We start from the raw sequence: 12633 nt of genomic DNA on the forward strand, positions 1-12633 counted from the left end.
TTAGACAGTTCATTAGAAAATGAACGATGCAATTTTTATTTATTCTTGGAGGCAAACAAATAAATTAGAAGCTAATTATTTTACTTTTAAGAAGAAAAAAATCTCCGTTTATTATCCATTATCTAACAAATATCTTTCTCGTTATCTGATATCAGTTTTGATACGTGCGGGCGAGAGAATTCGAAAAATATTTACCGCACACGTTGACGACGTCATGTAGACTCCGAGATGGATACATTTTGACGGGGGCGACATTCGATCTCATTGTGATCGCATGGCGCGAATAAAGTGGCTCTTTGTTCAAGTCGGAAAGGGCCTCGTAGAGGCGAGGAGGTCTCTCCAAGACGATCGTTTTCTGATCTGAAAATAAACGCGGCGACTGGGCGCGCTTTCGAAGCTCGATGAGAGCGCTTCATTCACGTCTCCATTCTCGATTAATTGCGAATCGTCGATCGCATAACATTACAAGCTTTCACCAAAAGATCAGCCAATCCAGTCTTCGTCATGCTTCGTTTGATCGCAAAATAACGAAGCAACGAGCTAATCGCGTAATTGCTGCGAACTTGAAGGAGAGAAAGCTCGTCTTGGAGTGAGCGAGCGAACGAATGTTCGGTGTATGCGGGATGATGATTGCGATGCGAACGAGCGAGGAATTGTGCAACATTGTGCAATAACGTTGGAAGTTCTACCCGCCTCGGTGAAACTATCGCAAGTGTACCGAGAATCGTTTATGTCGGCCATTATTTGATTAATATTAATTGATCTGGCAGAGGGATCATAAAACATGAATCGAATCCAATTTGTGATTCGTAGTCGGTCTTGAAACACGTTCGGATTATTTATATTGAAAATCAATCCGACACCTTGAATTTTATTCGGATTATATAATAGGAAAAATTCATAATCGGGAAATCTATAATTTTGTGTTACTAAATGAAAAATCGTTGAATATTCACACTTTACATTTTGAAATTAAAAACATTGTTATGTGCCTTAATGTTTAATTCGACTTGTCAATTTATTTAAATTGTAAAACATTTTAAATATCTAACGTGCGGGGAATTTTCTGAGAGCTACTTGGCTAAAGAAATATAATGTGCTAAGGACTCAACAAAATTGCAAAACGTTTTAATCATTATTAGACCTGCGCGCGCGCACACGAAGACCATTAATCTACACGTCGCGACATTTCCAACTAAATATCGCCAATTAATCTGACGTTGGCGTGATAACAAATTATAATAGAATAGTTCTTCTAACAAATCTGGTTCTCACTTTTTAAAAACTGTGTACGTAATAGCGATACGATAGGACAGGTCTTACGTACTAAATTTTTAACACGCAATACAATACCATACATCCGTAACACACATTCTACAATAAGCCGTTACTTAAGCTTAAGTCATAAGAAATTGATCGGTCACACTCGAATGTAGAGAAAAATAAATTGATTATGATCGTCAATTTCTTACGGTTCTGAAACTTAAAGCTTAGGTAACGGCTTAGAAAGTCCATAACTAAAATTTGTATTCCGATAGGAGCAATTGCGAGTATCCCATATATCTCGCGTTACCATTGATTTGTATCTCGATCGCCATATAAGCGTGCGATATCTCGGCCGCGATAGCACAGCGAGTGGTTACGATCGCACAATTGGTCTATCGTCCTCGTTCTGGAAGCGACGTTCTAAGCGAGGATATCTATTTTCCGCGGTATAGAATTACACGAGTGGCGATACGATGCGATGCGTCGCGATGCGATGCGTCGCGATGTGGGCGCGCTCGCTAACTCGCTTTTGCGTGCTTCTTGCACCGCGTTTCGCAGCGAGAACGACCGCGGTTATTATCTCGGATACGCGCGCGTTTCGCAATGATTTTCTGGTGACTGATATCGTCCTTTGTCCGTAGACTCGCAACGCGCACTCGGGGCAGATTAGAGAGACCAGCGAACGTATATATATTTATTTATAGAATTGCGGACCGCGCGCGCGCGCGCTTACCGTACGTGTCCGGCATACGTGTGTATGCGGTGTGTTTGTGTCGTCGTTGTGTCGCACGTGTGTGTTCACATGTATGGAGGAGAACGGGCGAGCGAGCGAGCAACCGCAACGCAAAACGGAAGACGCGTGCATGCCAACAGCCGTCGGCTTTATGAAAAAAAGCGCGACGTCGCGCACGCTCGTCTTCTTGCTCCATCTCGGAGGAGAAAATTCCCGTGGATAACCAGCGATTCGCGAAATTCTACGTAGTTCTCGCTGCGAATAAATGAGCTTTTTTTTTTCCGTTATATCAGCGGCTGTGATCGCAATATCGGTTATCGTGTATGTCGATCTACTCGTATACTATAGATGAATGTAAAATGAATGCCGTCTTGCAGCTACCTCGTTGCGCTAATTCGGAGCAGGTTTCCGTGGAATTGGATCAAACGCAATTTTTTCCACGTTTCAACATGCGTAATGACTCTTTTACATTAAAATTTGATTACAATATTATTCACTAAGTGAGAATTATTTTTTCAGTTGTATATTTAATTTGTTGAAATTGTTAGTTTCTCATACGAATTTAGTACGTAAATTATAAATAATTGTTAAGTGGATTATATACTTTAATAAACTTTTAATTTAAAAATCACCAGAAAAACGTAAATGTAAATATGTAGATAATGGACAAAAAAATGGCGTCTAATTCCATTCTAGAATTTCAATTGTTTTATAATTCAAACATCTTTGCATGGTTAACGCTTTTTAAGTTAATTTTTTAAGATTTTGTATTCAGATGTTTCTATACGAGTAGCTACACAGTATTGTGCATATCGCGTAATGTGTACGGAGTATTGAAATATGCTCGAACAAATCTACCAAGAGGAGGATCGTCGAATGTGATTCACGTTCGGGCAAAGGGAAGACTTGTCGATGCTGTGATGCACGCGCACATATAATGACATCGTTCGAATGAACGATGTTCGAGTGATCTCTCGCGACGAACAATGCGGAGCAAGGTGAACGGCCCGAAGGTCGAGAATGGCCGGAAGCCGTCAGTTCGGCGGTAGTCATAAATAAAAGACCATCTCTTGATCTTGCCAGTAAATATCTTTTTATCAATTCTTGCTTTTTCTACAAATTTCTTTTGCATGTAAATTTTGAATTAGAAAATAGCTGATTCCGTAGATTTCTCAGTTTACGCATGTTTCACTCTGAACATGTTAAAAGCTATGGTTATCCCGTCAATGTCGCACTTGTCGATCTCATTGCGTGATTCTTCAGCGTTTTTGTTTTTGGCAGAAATCAAATAACGCCCGATGAGCCGAGATTTGCTCTCGAAGATTCTTCAAATTCATTAAATTAACCCTCCATCAGCAATATAGAGTTTTTTAAGATACGTAGACTTTTTTATTGTATTATATTTAATTTTATTTTCAGATAAAGAATAGATAACGGGATTCGATATTGCCCCCTAAATACTTAGTAATGTTGAGATTGTATATACAAAGACGCCAGTATTCAGTTTGTTTTGCTGTAAAGACACTGTAGACATTAGAAGCTGTATCTGTATTTTGATCAAGATCCGGAAAAGCTTGGCTAGCGAAAAAAGTAATTGATAATTTCGTAGATAAGATATTTTGCTCTGACAATTAATATTTTCAAATATATAAACAACTTAAATATAAATCGTAAAAAAATTGTGAAATAACATGTTATGATACATTTTATCAATCGGAGGATCGACAAAAGTTGCATAATAAAATAACGAAGTTGCACAATTCCATTAGATGTATAAAATCATAATTAATGGCTAATATATATGTATACCGTCATCATATAAGATTTTTAATTTTTCTTTAACCCTATTTGCAATCATATTTTTACATCCCTTCGTCTGCAATCTGGATTTTAAATTTAAAACCTCTAATTAACAAAAATCGAAATTTGAGCAAAAATAAGGAAAATATGGAAAATTTGTTTAAAAATATGTAACTTAGCAATAAAAAGAACTGGATTTTATCCTTCTTTATTTCGAAGAAATTTGATAGATAGAAAATTTCGCTTGTACCAGAAAAGATCCGGATTGCAGACGGAGGGTTAAAAGTTCTTTTAAAAATTATAACACTCTTCTTCGCGGCACAATATCGTTCTCAAGTTTGCTAATGATTTATTAAATAATGGAATCACTGATTTTGAGAAAGAGCAAGGGTATGCGAACATTACGATTTCTGTCGATCAATCGATGGGTCGCTCCCGGCAATTTCTGTAATTTCCAAGATTACCTTCGGCATTTTCTCACACAGGATCGGAATTCCAGTGACCGTGACGCCGCTGCGCGCACGGACACGATTCGGTAACGCCTAAGTTTAACGCTCCGGACATTCCTTGAGTTCCCCGCGTGATGGTTTGCGAGATGGGTGCGAGAAGCGTGGCCGGTCGGTGGGTGGCCAAAACGACGACGGCCGAAATCGGCGAAGCCGTTCCGAGCTGCGCTAAGTAATTTTAGCGATGACACTTAAAGCGCCTGCCTACGGTATTTTCTCTCGTCGATTAAAGCATCTCGTCGAAAAAGATGCACTAATCGAGACTGCATATTAAAAAACAAAACAAAAATCTTATTTTGCACGTAAAGTATATGAAACAATATTTTTTAAACATTATTTGCGCAGATTTAAAATTCTTATTAACATCAAATTATTAACATTCTTATAAAGATGCTTATTAGCATCAAAAGATATTAAATCGCTCGTCAACTTAATAAGTGATGTTACTATTCTGGGTCTGCTTACGATTGTGTTTGAAAACTGAAAAAAATGTTCTCTTGTTTAATTAGATTTTTTAACATGGTTATTTTGTTTTGTTTTTTTTTTTATACATATAAAATAACTGTGTTAAAAAATATTGCGTTGCACATTTTATATGTCGATGCAAAGCAAAATTTTTTTATTTTGCTTTGTGTTTCCCATTGTAATGCGAAGGTTATAAATCGCGGTATATATAAATCGTACGATGTATGATACTAATATAGAAGATGTAAATGAATACATTAGATACCGGATGCCTTTTCTTGTTTACACATATATTGTAGATTTTAGCCCTGCGTAGTACTTTTTAAATGTACGCAGTGGTTCGACGTTTCTCATCGCGAAGCGAAGTCGACGGCGGTGGCCTTCATTAAACGGTCGGAGGATGGCGATTCGTAATTTTAGAAATGATAGCGCGAGCCGCGCGGCACGTCTTCTCTCCGGCGCGGCGCGCAGGAGAACGAAGGACGCCGCGGGGCTTCTCTTTTCCTTCCTGCGTCCTTTTGTGTTTTCTGGGAAACGCGCAACGCGTATAGATTACGTTCCCGACTGGCGATTGGCGGCGCGATAATGGCGCGCGAGGTTGTCGCTACGTGAGCTGCGATTCGAGTTGCTCGTTAATACAGTCGTAGTTAGGGAGAACGACGGGCTCGTAAAGTCCGTCTCCCTGGTCTCCCTTCTCCCTCTGCCATGCTCCTCCTCTCTTGCGGTGAAATCGCGTTCGAGTGACCGCGAATCTTTTTTATCGTCTCGCCGCCGCCGCCGCCGCCGCATGGAAACGATGTTTTTAATTCGATGCGAATTATAGTATTGCGCAACATTATAACGCGCACGTGTATCGCGCTGGCGCGGCGTTTGTAAATTGCCGCCAGAGACGCGGAACGCGAGGAAAAGACGCGTGGATATTTTCGCGAGATTAAATCACGAGACGTGAGCGTAATGTCTTGTAATTTCAATAACCGTGTGCGAAATCATATAATTCTGAGCGAGCGATCTATCTCGCTAGCGCGATGATACGTTATCGACTGTATTGGATCATGGATATTTTTAATCAAGCCATCTTGGTGAGATTAACTGGCTGATATCGGACCTGGAAAGTCGAAGATAACGCGATACCGCGCCTACGTTAGTAGCAGTTTCTTTCCGGTGAGAAAGAACACGGCGTAGAAAATTTGATACCGCAAAATCAAGTAGTTTGTCACTTTCTGTGATTTTCGACGAAACTGGAACAGTAGACAGCAAGAAGTAAATAGTTAACTCTTGTTAACAGTTGTACTAAACCGCTTATATACAATTTTTATTAACGCTTCCACGGGTAGTATACTTACTTTCTGTACAGAAGCTATGTGCTTATCTCCATGTTCAGATCCATTATTAGAGTGCCAAAGTTCGTGAACATTGCAGTTTAGTTCATCACCTGATAACTCGTGAAATTTGTATTAATCTTATCTCACTGATATTTTATAAAATCAGATTCTACTGTTCTTTACACTGGAAAACGTCTGATTGCATTTATTGGAATTCTGGTTGAAAATGAACACAAATCAGAATTTTCTGCTTAAATCTATTATAACTCTAGTTGAGATAACCAAAATTCTGATTGATCTAATTAAACATTGTAAATGTTTATAAAAAAGATTTTGGATATACTTTCAATCAACACGATCCGTTATCTTTATGTAGCTGGTATCTCTGGACGGATTACATAGCGGAGTGCCGACCAGGACGACGCCGACGCTGACGCCGACCACCCTCCGCAGCATCGAGCAGACGTTCCTGGAGTTGACAAGCGAGTCAGCGTCTCACAGCCGCGAAGCCGGCTTTGTGCCGCCGCTGGTCGAACCGTCACAGCCGACTCCAGCACAGACGCAAAACACAACGGCTGTACATCTTCCGGCGCCGACGACCACTCTTATCGAGACCCAGCAGCAAACACAATCGCAACAGCAGCAACAGCAACCAGTTAGACGCAATATGGGTGGCAGGCGGCCCACCAGAACGATCGGGATGACCCCCGAGGAAGAGCAGAGGCGACAGATTCGGCGCGAAAGGAACAAGATGGCAGCGGCGAGATGCCGCAAGCGAAGAATGGATCACACCAATGCCCTACTCGAAGTAAGTACGCGGTTTACGGACATAATGTTACGTGACTTAGAATATTGAGTTTTCCAGTCTTCTTCATAGTTTTCACATCTTTAAGCGGTTTCTAGATGATCGATATTGAACAATATTTAATGTTACACAATATATTACTGATTGTCTACAAGCCATGTTGAGATCCTCCTTTGTTTTGAATGAAAAGAATTAATATTATAATATTGTACAACATAATTATACAATAATATTGAGCGTCTAGATTTGCTGCCTTAGAGCTTCACATTCGCTAAAGATCTTTAATCTTTTTTGTAGGAAACTGACGGTTTGGAAAAGAAGAAGCAAAACTTGCAGGATGAGATCGAACAGCTGAAACAGGTCAAAGATGAACTGGAATTCATTTTGGACGCCCACAGAGCAGTCTGTCGCCGTTCGCTACGCCCCTCGTCTCCGCTAGATATAAAACCCGTGATAAAGACCGATCTTTCGGTCGAGGATCAATTTGCCGCCGAATCTGTGAAAGGCGACACAACGGTAGCCGCGGCAACGAATAGACCGAATAGACCTAATTCATTACCAGTCGGATTGGACAACAATAACAGACTGAATTCCCTGACAATGTTCGTGGAGCCCAAAGAGAGACCAGATACGCTTGCTTTCAAAACGGTGGAAACACCATCCTTCATGAAGTCATCGATGGATATAGCCGGTATGCCGATTACCACTCCAACTAGCGGCATACCGTTTAATTTTGAGTCCCTAATGGAAGGTGGTACTGGTCTTACACCGGTCTCGACGCCCCTGATACCGTCGTGTTCGACGCAACAGAGAAGCAATTTGTCCGCCGTGGATCTCAGCTCCCCAGATGCGAATCCCCCAAAGCTTGTAAGTTTGTGACGTCACGACGACATGGTGGAGCACGGGTCCAACGAAGAGAACGATCCCAAATAAAAACGGGAGTACGTACCATGACGTGGAGGATTTCTACAAGGGGGAGCAGAAGTATTATGCGTGTGCTCCTTACAACGAAAATTTTTTGATCACTTTTAATAAAAGTTCTTTCACGCGATTTTGCTTATGAATAGCTAACACTTTTTCTTTTCAATTGTATTCTTCTTTCAAAATTTCTACGTGTGCTGCGAGCACATACATAGAAAAGATTTGTGTATTCAGATTTTAATAGTCTGCGAATAAATATTTGACTCTCAATATTTTCTATTCGTAGATGTGAATTTTGTCAATCTGACATTTTTAATTGTAACTTTGTATATATGATATTTTTAATTGTAACTTTGTATATATGAAATATTTTCCTCTTTATAGATGAATCTTGTCAATTAAAATTTTAAATTGTCACTTTGTATGATGAAATATCTGAATGAATCTTTTTTTGTTGTAAATATAAAATGTAGGTACAAGAAAAATATATTTGAAGAGAAAAAATGATAGTTATTTGCGCCTTAAAGGAAATTGTTGCAGATATGAGCAATAATGTCTGCATACAAGTGATATAAATATATTTAACGTTTAAAATATAACGAATTAGAAATAATGTAAGATTTGTCGTTTTGTAAGCGATTCAATGAGACAAATGAAATTTTATATTATAATTCTATTATGAAAATAAAAATTTAAAATATAAGACAAGATTTTAGCTCAAACTTAATTAAGAGTCTTAAGAGCTCTTTGAATTGCGCTTAAGATAGATCAACAGTTTGCATAATTTAAATGTATATTTAATATTATAGAGCGGATGAATAAAAATTACACGAATGCGGGAATTCCTAAATTTTTTCTCCAATATTTTTTCGCGACGTTAAAAAGAAAATCTCGCTTTCGTGTTATCCGCGTTGGCATAAATTTTTATACGCGGCTGTCGTTTTTCCAGTCTCACGCGACATTATAACATTTAATCCCTCCATATAATATATACATATATTTTACGACGTATGACATTTTTGCATGATCTTAAGCAATATTAATATATTTATGCGCGACTACTAGTTATGATGCATGAATGAAAGCTGTAATGATAATTTTCTGATAGCCTAGCGATTTTTCTGCTCCGGCTGATTATGAAAAGCTTTTTGTATCATATTTAGTAGTCGCTATTGAAAATTGTATATGGAGATTGTAACGCACCAATGATAATGTTGCAATATATTTTGATTAGATTGAGTCAATAAAATGAAGTGAAATTGTACTTTCAGTAATATTATCTCTTTGTTTATTGCTTCTACTATTAATGAAAGTAGTATTCATTTTAAAATCCTTTAATTTTTTCGATAGCTTGTTCTTCGTTGATAGAGGTCATTAGTTGATAGTGATTAAATTCCAATGAAAATGTTGCATTACCCGATGTGATGATTCTCAATGTTGTTGAATATCCCAATAATTCCGATAATGGCGCAAGAGTTCTGATCACCTATGAAATGAAATACAAATTTAGTCACATTTTATCAAACAATAATAATAAAATAATTATATAATTTATTCACTTTATTATTGCCACGCATATCAATTTCTTGTATTACCGCTCGTCTACGAGTAAGATCAGAATTAATACTCGATGAATATTCCTCTGGTGTAACGATTTCCAATTGCATCATGGGTTCTAATAACATGCTATTTCCATCTTGTAATAACTGTGCACATATGAAAAGTATTGTTATTTAAACATCTTATGAAATATATAAAAAAAATCAGTAGCTTGTCTACAAATTAAAAAATATAAAATCTCCGTATTTACTTAAATGCAACATAATAATGTGCCCTTTTTTTTATAATAATATAATACGCAATGATTATATATATAAAATCATATACATCAAATAATATTATTGCAACTAATAGAACTTATTTGGAGATCATATACACCGACCTTTCGAATGCATTGTGAGGCAGCGGCAGAAATAATGGTATCTGAAGTACCGCGTGCTACTTCTAGCCAGTGGAGCTTGACGCCAACATTAATCACCGGACAACTTAATTTCACACCATGTAACAATGCAGCGTTCACACCGTTTTTAATCGCGCTTATTACCCGTGGATGAATACAATCGATATTCGAAGCATTATCTGGAGACTTGTCAAGAAGCAATTTTTCTTTTCCCTCATAATTAGGTATTAAAGACATAATGATAGTAACTTTATGCGTCGTATGGCCCATCTTGTGCTCTATAGATAGCGTATCTTTAACGGCATTTTGAATCGTTTCCTTATAAGCGATTTGTAAGGGACCCAGATCCACATCAATCTTATAGTCTGTCCTGATTCTTTGCTTAATGATATCTATGTGCAACTCTCCCATCCCTCCAAGAACAATCTGTTCTGTCTCTGGATCGTTCTTCACATGCAGACTAGGATCCTCTCTCTGTAGTTCCTGAAGAGCAGTCTCCAGGGTAGTTTGTGCCGAAAGGGAGGGCGGTTCTATAGAACAGAAAAAAACTGGGTCGAGCAAATTTACTCCAGATGCAAAGAAGTTGTTCACGTAGTCTAATTGCTTTGGATTCTCCTTCAGCATAATTTGTTTAGCATGATTGGCTATGGATTGGCTTGTCGTTATTAGATCGCCAGTGATAGTATTCTTTAGTCCACTTACAGCCGCGATATTACCATAACTTACTTCGGTTACCTCCTCATAATCGTCGGCGCAAGCAATATATAGACGAGTACACTGTTCGGATTGCCCACGCGTTACATTATACAATTTTTGACCCTTTTTCATATTGCCAGAATAGATCCTGAAAAAAGTGATTGGTCCCCTTTGCTTGTCATGAACAATCTTGAAGACTCTGGCTGCTAAATTATTTTCAAAGCATCGATATAGATTCAATTGATATACATTCGTAGGCGATGGTAGATAGAGAATGACGCTGTCCATTAAAGGCTGTACTCCAATGTTTTTATAGGAACTTCCTAATATTACAGGCACACCTTTCCTACCTATAGTGACTCTACGTAAGGAATCGACCAACATTTGTGGTTGTATGTTATCCAGAGATTCTTGCTCTATAATAATGTCTGCCAGTTTGTCGTCTAAGCCTGATAGCTTATCGGTCAATAGTCGTCGCTGCTCACTGGCAATATTCCATAGTCTTGCATCTTCGCTTTCAGCAATTTTTGTTTTTATTAAATGCATACCTTGATTTTTCTTATCGAATATTAACTTTTCCATAGTTATTATATCTATAATACCTTCTAAGGCTCCTGCCTTTTCTATAGGGATCTGAATAGGTAGTGTTTCTACATTTAATTTGGATTCAATAGACTGTAAACTCATATTAAAATCAGCGTTTGCCCTATCCATTTTGTTAACATAGATTATCCGAGGTATATTATACCTGTCTGCTTGTCTGGAAACTGTTAATGTCTGGGCTTCCACACCAACCGTTCCATCTAAAACTACAATTGCACCATCTAATATCTGTAAAGTCTGCTCGACTTCCATAGTAAAGTCAATATGACCAGGGGTGTCTATTAAATTGAAACGATAGTCTTTCCAATTGAACGTGACTGCAGCTGAGGTGATTGTTATTCCACGTTGACGTTCTTGCTCCATATAATCAGTCACTGTGTTGCCATGATGAACTTCTCCCATGTTTCTGATAAGACCCGAATAGTATAACATTCTTTCAGTTGTGGTTGTTTTTCCTGAAAAAAAAAAAAAGTTATTTGTATCTAAACACGTCAATCAAAACAACTGAAGTACGTTTTATTCATTATAATTAATAAAGTAATATATTACTAGAGTAATCAATCAAAATAATACTAACCAGCATCAATATGTGCCAGTATGCCGATGTTACGTATCTTTGCAGTTGCACACTCTTTACTTTTAGATGCCTCTGACAGAGAAGTATTCTTGTGTATATATCGCGTGCGCAATTTACACCACGATGTCTTTAAGAAATTATGCTTCAGCATTTTTATAGGTAATTGTGAAATCTGGCAGTGCTTTCCTGTCAGACACTGTCTGTTCCTATTGAACATAACATCATTCTTTTATTTTTCTCTTTTCTTTGAGACTAATTTATGCTTAATTTTTTGTTTTAGTCAAAAAAGATTCTTAATAAATTAAATTTTATTATAAAATATTTTAATTTTCTCTCTTTCTACCGATTAGTGAAAAAATTAAATATTTCTCTTTAATAACAGATATTTATTCTTTTTAAAAAATACTTTATTAATATTTTATACATAAACAATTGCTGTTTTATATTTAAAAATTTGTCAAGCATATTAAAATTATTATTGAAAGAAAAAAGTATATAAAATATATAACATTATAACCTAAAAGTATTTATTTCATATCGTATTGAAAAAATATATATGCTAGGTTGAACATAGAATGGATTTGTTAGATGGTTGAAGAGACATCGTATTTTCTTTCATTTTCGTAAAATATTTTTTATTCAACGAATATATAATTACATAAAAATTACGTACACTCGCGGCAAGATAATCAGACACTTCCCTTCTGAGGTCTGTTTTCTGAACTAGCTACACTTTTGGAACTTGAAGTGAGATAGATATTACGTTTGTAGCAGTCCGCTACATAATTTGCTACACGTTCGATATTTGAAAGTGAGAAGCAAATGGATTGAAATGAATTGAAATGGATTTAGATTTTCAGAAAGTTAAAATTAATACTTTTCAATCTTGAATGCATTTTTATTCATTTATAGGAATTGCATGGAGCATATATCTCTATGCCTTTCAATCGAAAAATAATATTAGCTTTTTCTATACACA

The 12633-nt window shown here is 37.2% G+C and overlaps 2 protein-coding genes across 4 annotated transcripts in view; one reads left to right on the top strand and one right to left on the bottom strand.

Annotated features, from left to right (window-relative positions):
- Positions 1-8023, top strand: part of LOC108753907 (transcription factor kayak) — a 35272-nt gene extending 27249 nt beyond the window's left edge. For 2 of the 3 annotated variants that reach the window (XM_018495890.1, XM_018495889.1), the window contains exons 2-3: positions 6469-6900; positions 7195-8023. In XM_018495890.1, coding sequence (XP_018351392.1) covers positions 6469-6900; positions 7195-7776 — 1014 coding nt within the window. In that variant the 3' untranslated portion in view covers positions 7777-8023. The remainder of the gene's footprint in view (positions 1-6468; positions 6901-7194) is intronic. The other variant, XM_018495891.1, reaches the window with a different exon arrangement.
- A 669-nt stretch (positions 8024-8692) lies between these two features.
- LOC108753932 (ribosome-releasing factor 2, mitochondrial) lies at positions 8693-12355 on the bottom strand. The gene is made up of 5 exons (XM_018495932.1): positions 12328-12355; positions 11655-11860; positions 9761-11532; positions 9378-9524; positions 8693-9304 (listed from the first exon to the last, which is right to left on the bottom strand). The coding sequence occupies exons 2-5, from the start codon at positions 11803-11805 to the stop codon at positions 9143-9145; spliced, it is 2232 nt and encodes a 743-aa protein (XP_018351434.1). The 5' UTR covers positions 11806-11860; positions 12328-12355; the 3' UTR covers positions 8693-9142.
- Between the last annotated feature and the right edge of the window lie 278 nt (positions 12356-12633).

This window comes from Trachymyrmex septentrionalis, unplaced genomic scaffold (assembly GCF_001594115.1).
Source record: "Trachymyrmex septentrionalis isolate Tsep2-gDNA-1 unplaced genomic scaffold, Tsep1.0 scaffold73, whole genome shotgun sequence".
Classification (NCBI taxonomy): domain Eukaryota; kingdom Metazoa; phylum Arthropoda; class Insecta; order Hymenoptera; family Formicidae; genus Trachymyrmex; species Trachymyrmex septentrionalis.

Excerpts from the sequence above, each read along its gene's own strand:
- LOC108753932 (XM_018495932.1), bottom strand. The coding sequence starts at position 11,805 with ATGCTGAAGCATAATTTCTTAAAGACATCGTGGTGTAAATTGCGCACG. Across the intron at positions 11,533-11,654 it reads ACTGGCACATATTGATGCTG|GAAAAACAACCACAACTGAA; the intron begins GTTAGTATTATT and ends TTTTTTTTTCAG. Across the intron at positions 9,305-9,377 it reads ATATGCGTGGCAATAATAAA|GTGATCAGAACTCTTGCGCC; the intron begins GTGAATAAATTA and ends TTCATTTCATAG.